Raw genomic sequence first — 16,662 nt, 5'->3', positions numbered from 1 at the left:
ACAGTTTCTGCATTAGATTTTGTACATGAAAGCCAGAAAATGTAGTTGTCTTGCTTAAAATACCCTTTATTTACTGTTCTACCTAGAAATTGCATGCATTTTTTGGATGAGAAGGGAGATAGGGAGGGTTATCACATGGCAAGGGGCACGTGGTCAAAGGAAATGATACCAGTGATAAACTGTCGAGTTTCCCTTCAGTCACACTGTCTTGGTTATAGGTGTTTGCTTGAGAGAAGAAATCACCACAAAATTTAAGGAGCATATCTTTAATTGTTTGGAATCAACAGTTGCAAAGTGTTTTGAGGTTATTTCTTAAACCACTGCAAAATACATGCACCCAGATTTAGAAAACTTAGAAAAATGTTTTTTAAAAATTTGTGCTGCAATAGGATTTATTTTACTGACAAAGCATAAAAAGTATACCCCAAATGCATCTTTCTCTAATTTTCCTCTTACAATCTTACTGACATTTGTTTATTTATAGCTAATCTGTATAGGCATAGAACCAAGGGCATTATTATACTGCAACAACCTTTATAAAGAGGCTATGAAATTTAAAAGTATATTTTGTATTGAGTACTTAATATTTGTAAACATTAAGAAACAAACATATTCCTTCTCCAAACTTGTAGCTGCTGTTTGCTCACTGTTAAGGTGAAGACTCCCATTTCTTGTCGAATTGTTTATGCAGTGCTGACAGGCTCACATGGTCTCACTGCCACCTTAAGCAAGAATTCGATCTTTGGGCATAAATCATCTCATTAGTCTGGGTATTTCCTGAGCACCCACTCCAAGGGGCCCACTCCCAGGCAGGAGTTCTCATATCTATACTTGAGACGGACTTTGAGTGATTGTTCAGATCTGGAGGCAGAGCTGATTTCAAACTTCTTATGTATGCCACTTTTAATAGATCAACCCTGGTCTCCCCTCTGGGGAGGGGAGGAGGGGAGAGTGGCACGGAAGGGAGAGTGTGTGTGTGTGTATGGGTGATGTGACTAGAATAAGTACAATGCTGGCATCTTGCTGGGGAGGGACAGGTGCAGGTTTAGAATTACCTTGTCTTAGAAGGTTCTCTTCTCATGACGCCTTCACGCTAGGAAGAACGGAGGAAGAGCATAGAGGCAGAACTGATGGAATTTCATAAAATTAACAGCTAATACCATGTGTCAGGCTCTATGTTGCTGCTCCTTAGCAAAAATCTGTTTAACACATCTAAATGCCCTTCAGCTCGTTCTCTTTTGTAATGTAAATCGGTCGTGGGTGTCCTTTTCTTCCCTTCCCTTCCTCCCTACCCCTTGATTGCCTTTTGCAGCCTCTGGCCTTTCCCATTATCTGCTGCACCGTTTGTTCCCTGACTCATCAAAGGCACATGGGTACAAGAGAGGATGCTCCCCTGTGTTTGTGAGTCCATCAAACTCGTTATAACAACCGGAGCTACAAAGGAAAAAATTAGAGACCAAAAATAAAGCAGACTTGTCGTCCATGAACTTGGGGCTGTCGACAGTTGGGAAGAGTGAAGACCACCGAGTATCATTCTGAATAGCAACTGGATATCGCTGAGAGAGTGCTGGACTTGAAATCAGAAGGCCTAGGTGCAGGTCTTGGATCTGTCACTTTTAGCTGTGTGGCCTGGAACAAGTCAACTCTTTCTGGGCTTTAGTTTCCTCTTCTGTCAAATGGGAAAAACAATACCAGTCTTGCCCACCAAAGAGAGGTGTGGACATCCAATAAGATAATGTGCTTAAAACTCCCTTGTAAATGATGAAGTTCTATGTACACATAAGTTGCTTGGTGGATTAGAATGGATATAAAGGAGAAAAATGATTTCTATGGTTTAAAATTGTGAAAGAATGTTACTAAAATTTGTACATGTAAACTAATGGTTTAGGGCCTCTTAGGGCCCATTTTCATTTCTTTTCCTGGGTGTTCACTAAGTTGCTGATCCTGAGTGATGATGGAGTGTCTTCATTTACGACCCTCTAAGCTCAGCTTGTAGGAGCCTGTGAGGATGGTCTGAGCCATCACAAAGCCAGTTCCTAAAAGGCAGACCTGAATCTCACTTGAGGAAAAATGTAGTTCCACGCCTTAATGGCAAGGAGAGTTTTTGGCTATTGGTATAACACAATGATCACTGCCCAAAATGAAAGAAATATTAGAGAAAAGCTTCCATGGCAGTGACTTCCTGCAGAAAACTTGATCCGACCTTCAACTGCTGGATAGATTACTTTCATTTTTGAGATGTATCCAGACACCACGTCGATATCTTGGTCACCTAGAAAAATACAAACATAATTTTAACTACAGAAAAAGTAATTATCAATTAACAGAGAGGAAGAAAACCAATGTATTTCTGTAAAGTCCTATGTATTTATAACAGGGAAGATATTCCTTTCATAAGCAGGGACAAAATGTCATAGAACACAAGAACAGTGATGATCATAAGGGCAAAGAATTTGATTGCTTTTTCATGTTCCAGATTGTTCAATATTGGATAATTGGGGGGAACAGAGTTGTCTCCCTCTGGGGTGTCTCAGGAGAGATTGTTGACATCATTGCCTTTGACCCACTCCAGAACAAGGGTGTTAGGGGACCGGGTCAAGAGCAATTAGTTGAGACATAAAAGCGGCTTCCTTTTGCTTGCCTGCTCAAGAATCATTTTCACATGATTGATGGTGAGACAATCGAGGCTTCATTTCCAAAAGCAAGGAGAGCTGATCGAGAAATACTAATTGCCTATGACTACATCAAAATCATAGGGACCCAACAGAATTTTATTTTAAAAATACCATTCTGCAAATCATATATATGATAAGGGGTTGATATGTAAAATATATAAAGAACTCATACAACTCAACAGCAAAAAACCCCTAACGATCCAAATAAAAAATGAGCAGATGGGGCTGGTCCCGTGGCTGAGTGGTTAAGTTCGCATGCTCTGCTTTGGTGGCCCAGGGTTTCGACGTTTCGGATCCTGGGCACGGGCATGGCACCACTCATCAGGCCATGATGAGGTGGCGTCCCATATGCCACTACTAGAAGGACCCACAACTAAAATATACAACTGTGTACTGGGGGGATTTGGGGAGAAAAGGCAAAAAAAAAAACCCAAATCAGTAAGATTGGCAACAGTTGTTAGCTCAGGTGCCAATCTTTAAAAAAAAAAAAAAATGGGCAGAGGATCTGAACATTTTTTCCAAAGACAGACAGACAGATGGCCAACAGGCATATGAAAAGATGCTCAGTGTCACTAGTTAGCAGGGAAATGCAAATTAAGTCACAGTGAGATATCGCCTCACACCTGTTAGAATGACTATTATTGAAAAGATAATAACAAGTGTTGATGAGAGTGTGGAGAAAAGGGAACCCTTTGTGCACTGTTGGTGGGAATGTAAACCGATGCAGCCACTATGGAAAACAGTATGGAGGTTCCTCAAAGAATTGAAAGAACTACCATATGATCCAGCAATTCCACATCTGCATATTTATCCAAAGAAGACAAAAACACTAATTCAAAAATATGTATGCATGGCCATGTTCACTGCAGCATTATTTACAATAGCCAAGATATGGAAACAATGTGTCCATCGATGGAGGAATGGATAAAGAAGATCTGGTATATATACACACAGTGGAAGACTACTCGGCCTTTAAAAAGACGCAATCATGCCATTTGCAACAACATAGATGGACCTTGAGGTTATTATGCTAAGCAAAATGTCAGACAGAGAAAGACAAATACCATATGATTTCACTAATATGTGGAAGATAAACATATCTATAAGGATAATAGATTAGTGGTTACCAGAGGGGAAGGGTAAAGGGTAAAGGGGCACATACGTATGGTGATGGATGGAAACTAGACCTTTGGTGGTGAACATGATGCAGTCTGTACAGAAGCTGAAATATAATGATGTCCACCTGAAATTTACACAATGTGATAAACCAAAGTGACCTCAATAAAGTAATTAAGAAAAAGACAGGGCATATATATATGCAATGGAATCTATTCAGCCTTAAAAAAAATAAAATCTTGCCATTTGCATTTGCAATAACATGGATGGACCTTGAGGGCATTATGCTAAGTGAAATAAGTCAGACAGAGAAAGACAAATACCGTATGATCTCACTTCTGTGAGAATCTAAAAAACAGCAACAACAAAAACCAAGCTGACAGATACAGAGGACAGATTGGTGTTCACAAGAGGTGGTAGGTGGGAGGTGGGCAGATTGAGTGAAGGGGTCAAAAGGTACAAACCTCTAGTTATAAAACAAGTAAGTCCTGGGGATATAATGTACAGCATGGTGACTATAGTTAATAATACTGTATTGCATATTTGAAATTATGAGAGTAGATCTTAAAAGTTCTCATCACAAGAAAAAATTTTTTATATAATTATTTTTTGTAACTATTTTTTTGTAACTATGGTGACCTGTTAACCAGAATTAGAGGTGATTATTTCACAACATATACAAATATTGAGTCATTCTGTTGTATACCTTAAACTAACATAATATTATATGTCAATTATACCTCAATAAAAACATATATCACTCTAATACTTAAAAAAGAACCCTTCTCTGCAGTGGTTCTCACCCCTGGGTGTACATTAGAATCACTGGAAGAGGCTTTTGCCCCAACCCAATTAAATTAGACTCTCTTAAAAGTTGGGGCCAAGGTATTGGTACGTAATTTAAAATGCTCCCCAAGTGACTCTACTGTGTAGCCAGGCTGAGCCTAAGGCTAAGGCTTCCTCAGCCTTCTGTGTGAGCTCCTTCTGTCCAACAGCCATCAGCCTCTTTGTCTCATGTGGGGCTCAAGAGGACACCTTTTTAGGCCTGCTCTTCCATCTTCTGTCATGGAATGGACAGAAGTAGCCAGCACTTTCTTCCCCAGAAGGGCTGCCCTCCTTTGCCCTGGCTCTGTCCTTCACCCTCCTTGGAATAAGCAGTAAAATGGCAGGTCCACTCTGGTAAGGCTGAGGAGGAACCTGGCTCAGCTCCTTCCTGGAGATGCGGAGAAGCTGTGCATGTGTCTTGTAAGCACCCTGGTTTCTGCTCTGGAGAAGAGGAAGGGGTAGTGTATTCTGTCAGTGGACTTTATGCACATGAGATGGTTCTCAATTGCATTTTTAAAAGTGAGGCTAGGGTAGAATGACCTCCAATGCTGCAGAAAATGTTGACTGGGGTCAAGTGTGATGGTTCCCATCACTGATTCCACCAACCCACTGTGCTGAAAGGGGGGTGCATATCCCATCCACTCCTGCCTGACCTCTTCATGCTAAAAGCTTCTTTGAGAAAGATTAGATGATTTAATATGATGCTTTTCCATGTCCAACCTAAAGGTCTAGAGGTGGTTTTTCTGTAAGTGCAAAACTCATTTATATTTCACAATTTAAATAGCTGTTTAGGTGTACCTAGAGTTTTAAGACATTTTTGATTGACAAATGTTTTTGTCCTGGGCTTGGATGGAGGGGTGTGTGTGCTAGGGAGGGGCTGGGCACATACTCCCTGTACTGTGTGGCTGTTTTCAAACAAAGCAGGAGGGAGCTGGCAACATAGGGGTAGGATCTGGTTTTGGCTTTGCCCTGCTGGCATCATGAGTAGCTCCCCTCTTCAGACCAGTCCTGCTGTTCTTAAATACCACTGGGACAGGGAGAGGAAGAGACGCTTGTGCTTACCGGAGTCATGTTTTAATACCTCGTCCTTTATCATCTGGAATCCATCTCCACCATTGGCAAGGAAGTTCGGGAGGATCAGCTTATACACTTTATCCATTCTGAGAGGCTCGTAATGGGGCACGCGACACTGGGTGCAAAGAACATCTAATTTGACCACTCTGTCCCCAGGTTTTCGGGAAAGATCATATACCACGTGAATTCCTAGAAAAGAAAGGAGTCTTTGTTTTCACTGGATCCAAAGGGAAATTTCTGTGTTCTAAGAAAGGGATTTTGCCCCAAATCTGGAATTAGGGCACTGGGCTTGGTTTTCATGTAGTTTGAGCTTGAGTGAAATTTCAACAAGAGAGTTGAGGTGACACTGAAGCTACCCTTTCTTGGTTAGGTCCGTCTTTGAATCCTTCTGGGAGGTCTGAGCCACGGGCAGGAGCACTGGCTCTGGCCCAGGCTGGGCAAGGGGTGACTGCAGGGAGAAACCACATCTTCTTAAAATCCTGAACCAGCTGGCCCAGCGACTTTGTTCAGTGGCTTGGAAAATGAGAACTAGATGAGAGGTGCAGCACATTGGTTAGAATTTTGAAGACTACAAAATGGTAATAATTTGAGTTTGGGTGACTTTCACAAAACATACAGCTACCCAACACTGGGCTAGAGCATCAGTTCACTGCTGTTCCCTCCGTCTCTCCTGGAAAAATGGAGGATGTTTGCGTTACCGTACAGGCAGCAGGCCAGCGGCCCACCGCCTTCTGCAGCCCCTCAATGCCAACAGTGTGGCATCCTACGGAGGGAAGGCTAGACAAAGCAATCACACCCATCAAGGGGGGAAGGGTGGCCAATAGCTACAGTCAAAAAATGGGGCCAAAATATGGTGTCAGAGTCAAATAAGATTATTAATGTTAATTTAGAGATTAATTCATGGGACTGTGGAATGAATTATCAACAAAAGCATTTCAGAAGTCCTTGGCAACTTGTGAAGCATTTATTCTCATTCAATTTTCACTGTAATCTGTGAGATGAGCATGGCAGTTTTCTCACCGTGCTCAGAGAGGTTGAAGACTTGCCCCAGCTCACAGTGGAACCAGACCCAGGTGTTCCCATGTGTTTACGCAGCACACTGCCCCTCCCAGAAGTCATCTCTGTTAATACTAATTGGTCACTGCACTCCTTTGCACCTCGGCATGGTTCCAGGCAATTGTGAATAGAACAGAGAAGGGATTTTTTTTTTTACAAAGAATATTGAATGTTTAAACAACTAAGATTTTAATAGAAACTAGGCCTCAAGGCAGTTGACCTGCTTAGAGTTTGCCGGGCCAGCTCCTGCAGAGAGTCCATCTAATGTCCAAATCAGAGTTGGCAAACAGTGCTCAGTGCCGGGGCCTTGGGGCTTTGACCCTGACCTAGTCTAAGTGGTCTGGGAGTCCACGACCACCGAAAGACTATGCATTGGTGTTGGGTGGGGGAAAACCCAAACAAGCCTGGTCATGGAGGTCCTGGTGAGGGGAGCTAAGCCAACCAGCAGGAAATCCCACTTCATCTTGGAGGGGGACTTACCGCCCACCTGCAGGAACTCTCCAGTGGACAGGCCGTACCGGTGCACACTGTGCTCAAAAGCCTTCTTCAGGGTGGAGCCTTTTAGTTGGACCAGGTCAAAGGTGCCTCCAAAGGGCAACACAGCCGTCAGGCTCTCCAAGGTAATGGTGCCTGAGGGTAGTCACAGATGAGGCAGAGGAAAACAGCTCGAGGACATGCTTACCCCAAGCCCAGGTTCCCGTAGGACTGGTGGAGGAGGTGAAGAGACACAGGGCCTCGGGGCCCTACTGGGACAGCATCAGCAGTGTCGAAGTGGCTCCTGACACTTAGGGAGGGAATGCGTTCAAGAGCCCTCTGGCTGTGCCCTCCACCACTGGGCGAGATGGCGGGAGCTTCTAAATGGCGGTGGCTCAAGAGTCACCTGTGCTCTGCCCTGGATTTCCTGGCTTGAGGCTGGATCTCAGTGGGTGTTAGGCATTGCTCAGTTCCTCCAGACAGGCAGTGTGTCCCTGCCACCTGTCCCTGTTTGACGATGAAACGACTTTGGAGCATACCCTGAGACTGACTGGTTTTGGCAGTGTATCAGGGGAGAATGATAATGTCTTGAGTATCAGTCTAGTTGGGTTGTTTTACCAAATGATATAATCCTGGATATCTTTAAACGTGCTAAAAGAATTGAATCCAGCGGTATGTTTTTTTCCAGCACAGGAGACTGGCAGTTTTGTCTTTCTCTTTCTAGCTATCAAGGTGGAGGCTGTCAGTATTTTGCATAAATCAGCAACAGTTTAGCTTTGTGACTCAGAAGTTTAGATCCAGCTTGAGTTCCACTAACCCTGCCGTTGCCTGTGTGTGTGAAGACACACGAGAACACACAAGCGTGTGTGTGCCCTTCGGGTGAGGCACTGACTTGAATGGCAGTTAGCCCAAACTGAAGGGGCTGACACGGTGCTACGTGGCTGGCAGCAGAGGGGAGCTGAGGCTGCCCGGGGGCATGTCAGAGAGAGAGCACGCTGAGCCGAGGGCCCTCGGCCTGGGGAGCATACCGTTGTTCTGCTCGTCAATGGGCGACCGAATGCCACCTCCATTTAAAATGCACATGGACACGTGGTTCCAGGACACTGCATCCGAGTGTCTAAGGTTGTTGTTGATCTGCAACAGTAGCAGGAATTTACATTAGTTATTCTGGGCCTTCTTCCTGAGGGTCAGTTCCAGGAATTTGGTTAGCTCTACTGAGGAAATCAAGCTGCTTCCCCCTCTGCTGTGTTCCCTGAGATTTCCCAAGTATAACTAGTCAGAACTAGTTTTATGCTCTGAGAAGCAGAAATAAGATATTGTGACCAGTCCCATGTCAGACTCTCAGAAGCAAGTGGCTCTGAGCCCCCTCTCCTGAGACCGCTGCACTCTCAGGCCGCTGGGCATTAGCACAGCCGGCTGCTGTGGTGGCAGGACAGGGCCCCCGTGCAGACTGGCTGCCTCCAGGGCGGGACCCGAAGGCCTGTCAACTCCAGACCTCCGGCCAACAGGAGCCCTGGCCTCCACTCTAGGTCCCCAGCCAATTCCCAGGTTGGCAATTCGGGAGGCACAGAGACAGCCTCCTGAAACTGGGGAGGATCAGTTTCAGTCTTACTTTTCTTTTACAAGATATCTATTTAGTTAGAAGAAATAAAATGAATAATACATTCTTACTTGAAAAAAAAAATAGTGCAAAAACAAGAGTTTTCTTACACTTGCCCTAGCCTCTTAACAGAGGTAAGCACTGCTAACAGCCTGGGGTGTTTCCTTCCAGACCTTTTTCTAGACATTCACACACTGGCTTCTCTAGCTATGTCTCTCGCACTGACTGCATGATGCTGAGCAGCCAGCGTTGGTCTCACCTTGGAAAGCGTGCATGTTGTCATTTACTTGGCAGACATTTATTGAGCGTGGCTATATCCGAGCCACCGGGCACGAGGCACTGTGCCGAGCACAAAGAAACAGCCCCCCTGGGTGTGGGCTGTGATCTTGTGGGAGTGTGAGTCTGACCTGAGAGACCTTGACTCAGCACGGCCCCCAGGGGCGGCCACTGCCAGTCTGCCCACAGACAGGTGGTCAGAGGAGTGCTTTCCATGGGTGAGCCTGCTCAGCCACAGGACTTACTATTATCACGATAACTGCCTGTTGTCACTCTCTGCTTGTGAAGGAGGTTCCAGTCACACAGGCCCAGGTCTCTGGAGCCAAGAGGGCAGACGGGTGAAACAGTCTGGCCCGGTTAGGCCCAAGCAGACGTGTTTCATCGACTATGTCTACGTCTTCAGAGTAGGAGAGTTTGTGTAATCAGATCATCTTACAAAAGGAACGCAACACCCGAAATTCAGACATCCAAGATGAACACCTTAAACTAAAGGCTTCAGTGCTTGTTAAGCAATAAAGTGATGATCAGCTGGTCTGGTTCAGGCTCCTGCCCAAGGCGCTCAGTATGAATCCACACCAAGCTCTTCCCCGGGCACTGACCTTTTAAAATGCTCAACTCTGTAACTATCGAGTTGTCCGTCCTTGCATCCTCCACCTCTCCTTCCTCCCTCCCTGGGCATAGGCCTGCATGCCTGAGGACCACTCACCATAGCATCACAAATCAGGTTGCCCATGTTGCATTCTTTAAAGCGGCATGATTGAGTGGTGCCATCCAGATAGACAAGTGTTCTCCCCACTTCCTGGGTAGAATAATTATATAATTTTTTACGCCATTCGTTAATCTCTGCTTTTATGCCAGGATCTAGAAAACAACAATGATAACAAAAATTAGCCTGCATTTAAGGCAGATCTCACATTGGCCTAAATTTTGGAGAAGAAATCAAACATCATTTAGCTTACCTGTTGTGAGTATATGTTTCTTTAACGTATTTCTGTACATTTTGGTTTTGACTGTGAAATTTCGTTAGGAACCTCCATTCTGTTTCTTGGTAATAAGACTCCGAATGGATCTTAAGGCGTGCTGAGTATCCTAACGTCATCACATCTGTGTGAATACCTATTGGCCCACCTGGGATAGCATTAGTGGTGGTGGGGAGGAGAGGAAAGGCCCAAGGGTGGGCATAACCGGCCAGCTGAGGTTGTGCTGCCTGTGTGGTCCCCGCCCCTCCCTCTGCCTGCTGCGACCACAGGTTCTCCAGGGCACTGTGGACCTCACCGCCCGTCCTTCCCTGATCTGATCATGGTGAGCAGTAAAGGGCAGGTGAGAGAGAAGCACGGGAGCCTGTTCATGTTCATACTATATGAAAGTCCATGACAGAAATGTATTTTTACTCTGAGTCCCAGACAACCATGTAAGAAACACACTCCCCCATTTAATACATAAAGAAACTTAGGCCCATTGAGACTGGGCAACTTGCCCCAGGCATATGCTCCTGGTGGCAGGGCCAGGGTTGGAGCCCCGCTCCGCCCAGTTTGAGCCGCTCTGCTTCAATAACCAGCTCTCCTCTGGACCCTCGCTGACAGTGGCTTTCCCGTGGCAGGGTAAAGCTTGAAAGGGCACAAGGAGCAGGGGCACACTGCGGGACGCTGATGGGATGCGGAGAAGCAAATGGCTTTTGGGTGTGTTTTATTTACTTATTTTTTTAAAAATTTTTTTCGTTTTTTTTTTTTTTTTTTTAACAGATTGGCACCTGGGCTAACAACTGTTGCCAATCTTTTTTTTTTTTTTTTTTTAAGAATTGGCACCTGGGCTAACAACTGTTGCCAATCTTTTTTTTTTCTTTTCTGCTTTATCTCTCCAAATCCCCCTGTACACAGTTGTATATCTTAGTTGCAGGTCCTTCTAGTTGTGGGATGTGGGACGCCGCATCAACGTGGCCTGACGAGTGGTGCCATGTCCGTGCCCAGGATCCGAACTCTGGGCCGCCACAGGGGAGCACGTGAACTTAACCACTCGGCCACGGAGCCGGCCCTGGGTGTGTTTTAAATGTCCGTATTAATGAAAAGAGTAAACTTAACAGAGAAGCTCGATTCTTCAAAAGTATTAGAGACTTGTCCTGAAACATTAACCAAAACAAAAAAAAGGGGGTGGGAGGGGTTGAGGGGGAGAAAAAAATCTAGCCATCTAACTTTTGGACTGGTGGAACATTGCCCTGAATTTCACGTACCTTCAGGAATGCTGCTGTTGAGAAGAATGGGATTTCCATGTGAAGTGACATATCCTTTTTCATCAAACTCAACCTTCAAATAGCCTAGGTATTTGCCAAAAGCATAGGCCTGGACCACAGGAACCTTCCGTCCATCATCAGAGGTGACTATGAATGGGTAATTCCCAGCCGGCACCTCTTTGGAAGGTGGTTTGCCTAAAATAAAAGAGCCAAAGCTGATCAAGTCAGCCCTTGTATACAGCTGGCTGCAGTCCAGCAGGCCACTGGCCAGATGACAGTGAGTTTTGAATTGATGACTGGCCAGCTGGTGTCTCCATAGCTGGTCTTTCAGAGCCCCGCTTGGGCATGTGCCCATTTCCGAGTGCCCTTTTGGCACATGACTCCTTCCATTCTCAACTCAGTGGCATTTGCTAGCTCTTCCTAAATCCAGGGCACTGTGCCTGGTGCTGGGGGACACACAGATGCAGGACTGCGAAGATTCTCCTGCCTCCACCCTGAGCCTGGCTCCACCCTCACTAGCTGGGCGGGACAGCCAAGCTGCTTCACTAGACGTCAGTTTCCTCACCTGTAAAATGGGCGAAATAACAATTCCTAACTGACAGGGCTGTTGAGAGGATTAAATGTCTAAACTCCCTAGCACAGTGCCTGGCGCATAGTAGATACTCAGTAAATGGATTTTTCTTTCCCATATGAGGTGATGGTAACCACTAGAAACTCTACACACACTCCAGAGCTTAGAATCTTTGATGGAAGATGAGCAGAAATGACAAAGGCTGTCCTCAGGTTTTACTGCTAAATTCTGCGTCCCCTCAGGTGCCTTTCCGAAGAGCCACATGCACCCTGGTGACCGACCAGCACACAAACCACCCACCCCACCCAGACCTCACACCCGCCAAGTCCCTGCTGATTTCATCTCGGAGGAGAGCCCGGGGGAGAGCTTGGGAGCCACTCGTCACCCAGAGGCTGACAGGTCCACCCCACCACTGCCTCCTGGACACCTGCCTGCAGGAGAGTGGGGGGCCTGGCCACACACAGTGTGGGCCCCCGCCTCTCACCACCTGGCATGTTTCAGTTCTGCACCTCCACCCCTCCTTCAGGGGCACTGCAGGTCCTGTCTTACTTGCACAGAGACAGTGACCTAGTGTGGGCTGTTCTGAATCAGGGACTTTAGAGCAGCTACCCTGGACCCACTACTGTTTCTGTCACCTCCCTCACCACACCCAGGACCAGTCGTTCCTATCAGACGTTTACAGAGGGCCCAGGGACTCGGCACGTGCTGGCTACTCACATGAAGCATTATGAGAGTGGGCCAAGAGCCATGCCCTGGGCGACATCTCATTAATCCGCCAAGCATCCCATGAGGCAGGTCCTATTATCATCCCCACTTTACAGATGAGAAAACTGTCACAGGTTATGTGCCCAAGGTCACACAGCTTGAATGTGCAGGAGAGCGGAGTGAAAAGCAGGGATGTGAGACACTGGAGCATACGTCCTCTCCACCTCCCCACCACCCACGATGTGCTATTCTAAAGCTGCAAGAGCTGGTTGCCAAAGGCCACCTACCAAATCAAACGCAAGCCCAGGGGCTGCGCCTTTGTGCCACACGCTGTTTCTGGGCTTCTCTCTTCACCTAAGACAAGCTGGGGTGGATGTTCTGAAAAACCCCCTCCTGCCTGGCTCCTCTGCCAAGAGCAGCCCCTACCAGCTCCATGACCACAGAGCAAAAGTGTGCAAATTCCAGCGCTTCACAAGCAGGAAACAGCTATTGCCACTTTAATCTCTCATTTCTTGCTCCCTCCGGGAAAAAAAGGGACAAAGTCTTGGAACTTCATTTTCACGAAAGCACTGACGTGAGATCCAGCGCAGGCCTTGTCCCGTCTCCATTTGCAGCGCACAGCCTCATGGGCCACGGGCAGGTGTTGGCTGTGACAGTTGCACATGATCCTATGGACTGCAGAGTAGCAGGGAAGGTTAACATCCTCATTCCCTTCTGTGCTGGTCCTCCTTTGGGCCAGTCTGGAGCCTGGTCTTTACTTCGGGGAACGAGGGGGTGTGGCAGCCTCTCTCTCCTCCTCATCTGGGGAAACTTTGGGAAGCTTGTTCCTCCTCGGAGCCCGGAGAAGCTGGGGACGTGCAGTTCCCAATACGTGCACAAGGTGGCGCAGCGCGCCCGTCCAGGAGGAAAAGGCACGTACTCCGTTCCAGAAAAGGCGGAGTGCGGCAGCGTCCCGGAAACCCAGGGGCAGGGCGAGGCTGACTTTTTTTAGCCTTTATTTTTCTGCCTTCCATAGACATGTCCAAACTTAAACAGAATGTAAAACTTAGGAATCCGACGATCCGGTCAAATGCCTCATCAGATCAGCTCGCACTCTACAAACAGCAGCCACCAACCACCAGCTCCCGTGACAGGGACACCGGTTCTGAAAAGCCTTGCTGTTCCTTCTGTTAGAACAAAAGACGTGTCATCTGCGTCTTAAACGGACTTAACGAGGAACGAGGAAGACGCTTCCCGCGGGGCTGAGGCAGTAGCTGGTCTGGTTGAGCAATCTCTGCCTCTCCGCTGCCGAGCCCTCTCTGCTCCCCTCAGCTCGGCAACCCCAGGACCGTGGGCAGAGAAAGCGATCCAGGGCTTCACGGCTTCCGGTGCTCGTGCCCAAATATCGCCTCCACGCGGAGCCGCGCGTCTGTCTTTAGAAACCCACATGGCATCTTACTGGGAGAGAAATGATCCACCCGAACTCTATCCCAGCCTTCTAGTACACAGTCTGGGAGCGGGGAGCTGCGGGCTGACCTGGAGAGGCGGGGAGCGGGGCGCCTCCCCACAGCGCCGGTGCCCAGGCAGCCTCAGGGGCAGCCCCGCAGGAATGGGACGGGGCAACCGCCTCCAGTGGCCAGCAGGGGCCGAGAGGGTGGATCACGTGGTGACAGAGGTGCCAGGGAGCAGGCCTTGACCCGGTTTTCAATTGGCTGAATGAATTATAGAACGTTCTAAGGCAGTCCATGCTATGATTCTAATGTGTACGGGAACCGGTTTAAGAAGTTCCCAACTTCCTACAAAAGGACTGGATAAAAGTGATTTCTAACCCAGTCTCCACACAGCAGCCCGAGTGATCTTTCTAGTACATAGATATGATCGTGCACTCTCTAGTTTAAAATATTTCCTACTGGCCTTAGGAAAAACACGACAAGTTTTGACACGACTCTCACAACCTACCAGACCTGCACGACGTGGCGCTTTCTTCTCTCAGCAGCTTCATCTAGACCATCTGCCCTGCAGCTCGGCAGCCATGGCCTCTCCCCTCCCTGGACCTCGGCCACCTCCAGAGCCCTGCAACGTGGAGTAAGACCTGGGGCCAGAGGCCTACATGTGAATGTGAATCAGTTACATCTTTTTGCTTCAGTTTATCCATCTGTGAAAGGGAGACAATCAGACAATAACAATACCTGCCTTACAGGCTTCTTGGGAGGGTTAAAGAAGTTAGTGCAGATAAGGAAGGCTGACCCAGGGAAATGCTCAAGGAAGATCAGCCATCATTGTTCACCAGGTTCACTGCTGGACGTCTGTCTGATCTCAGCCCAAAGGCACTTCCTCCTGAGGCCTCTCTGGTGACGATGCCCCAGGCTGGGCCAGGTCCTCGTCTCTGTGCTCTCACAGCATCTCTGCTCCTCCCTTCACAGTGGGCTTTGTAATGATATATAATATGACTGACTGACTTGCATACTTAGAAAAATCAGTATCCCTTTCAAGACACTAAGTCTCCTGAGGCCAGGGGCTGCTGCGTCTGCGGGCTCTGCCCAGCACACAGAAGGCACTCGACAAATGTCTGTTGAATGACTCAGCTCAGGCAGTTTAGCCAACACTCTCCCCTAGATCAGACCAGGTTTTTGTGCTTTCCCTGCGGTGGAATCCATATGCAGCGGGAAGCAGTGCCCACGTGCCCACCTGCCCCCAACTCCCCTCAGTTCAGTTTCCCCAACCCGGGAGCTGGGTGGGGCTCACAGAGCGGAAGCGGAGCTGAGGGTCAGGAGACGGGGTGTGGGGGCCAGCTCAGTTTCAATCTGGTTTCCTGACCTTGGGGAGAGAGACCTTTAGCTCCTGGCGCCTAAATTTGTTTTCTAAATTTGTAAAACAAGAGATTCGATTAGTGGTTTAAACTAGAAGAGGTTTAACCTTTTTTTTAAGCAATGAGCCTCTTTTGCTCGCAGGACAGCTTGGGGTGATGTGAGCATAGAGCAGGCGGCTCGGGCAGTGCAAGTGGAGATTGGGGGGGGGGGGGCGGCCGAGTCCAGAGTTAGGCTCCCTGCCACGAGGGCTTGTCTGGGCCGAGTGGAGAGCACTGGCCGAGATGCCCTCCGTGCCCAGGCGGCCAGGCCAGCCGCCGTGTGCCCTGCCGCTGGTACAGAAGCAGCTCCAGACGTCCCGCATGGAGAGCTCTCTCTTGTCTTCACAGCGCGGTCAAGAGGTGGCCCATGACCCAAGGGGTGAGTCACCGTCTCCTCAGCCACCTCTGTACCCAGCTGTCATGTCTGCTTCAGGGGACTCAAAGGGATACGCACCATATCCAGAGTGTGTCCCTCTGTTTTGCATATGCTTCAATTTACTGCTCAAATTCTTGTTCTTAAACATTTAGTGACGGCTCGGGGGTCCAAAAGATATTACGCATCTTCAGGTAGTTCCCAGAGTGGGCACAAAACCCTCATGAGATCCAATCCAGGCTGTCTGCCTCTACCCAGTCCTGACAGGCTGGGCAAATAAGGGAGCCTTGCAGGGTGGGAAGGCTCACACACATTCATTCAGTCACTCAACAAACATTTGAGCTCCAACAAGTGCCTAGTGTTCTGGATCTCCACTGCCCGGTGGGGCCAGGCCTCAGGTCCTTGCTTCATCCTTATGAGGCCGGGACAGGCTGCTCAACGGAGACAGAACAGGGGAAGGAGTGATACCCCCAGCTGTCCGTCACTCTCTTCTCTTTACACAGGATCTGGCCATCCCCATGGCTTAGTACCCTTCCAGATACCAGACTTCTCATTCACTTTTTATGTTACAGAACAGGGTTTATATAACAAATGAGAAAAACGTCATGACCACACAGCTGTCCTCAGGTTCTATCACTACGACCTGTTACAACACAGAGTCCAGAGGAAGAGGATAGAGAGGGGGACCGACTCTCAGCTTTACGTGCTGTGGTCCCACTTACTAACAGTGCTCCTTTCAGAAGGAAGAACTGTATTTCTTGAGATTAAAAAGGAGGTACACATGACCATAAACAGATGTAAACCTGATTTATTTTTAAGGAAAATCAGCATTTAGGTGGAGAAGGCATTCCCAGAGTGGTTAC

General features: G+C 47.7%; 1 protein-coding gene across 1 annotated transcript in view; it reads right to left on the bottom strand.

Annotated features, from left to right (window-relative positions):
- Positions 1–250: 250 nt before the first annotated feature.
- Positions 251–16,662, bottom strand: part of NT5E (5'-nucleotidase ecto) — a 60,680-nt gene continuing 44,268 nt past the window's right edge. The window contains exons 4-9 of the mRNA XM_070633558.1: positions 11,324–11,518; positions 9,803–9,957; positions 8,249–8,354; positions 7,227–7,376; positions 5,679–5,879; positions 251–2,272 (exon numbers count right to left, since the gene is read on the bottom strand). Coding sequence (XP_070489659.1) covers positions 2,109–2,272; positions 5,679–5,879; positions 7,227–7,376; positions 8,249–8,354; positions 9,803–9,957; positions 11,324–11,518 — 971 coding nt within the window. The 3' untranslated portion in view covers positions 251–2,108. The remainder of the gene's footprint in view (positions 2,273–5,678; positions 5,880–7,226; positions 7,377–8,248; positions 8,355–9,802; positions 9,958–11,323; positions 11,519–16,662) is intronic.

Source organism: Equus przewalskii, chromosome 9 (genome assembly GCF_037783145.1).
Source record: "Equus przewalskii isolate Varuska chromosome 9, EquPr2, whole genome shotgun sequence".
NCBI classification, from domain to species: Eukaryota; Metazoa; Chordata; class Mammalia; order Perissodactyla; family Equidae; genus Equus; species Equus przewalskii.
Note: the sequence above shows the minus strand (reverse complement) of the source record. Positions and strands in the feature narration are given on the sequence as shown.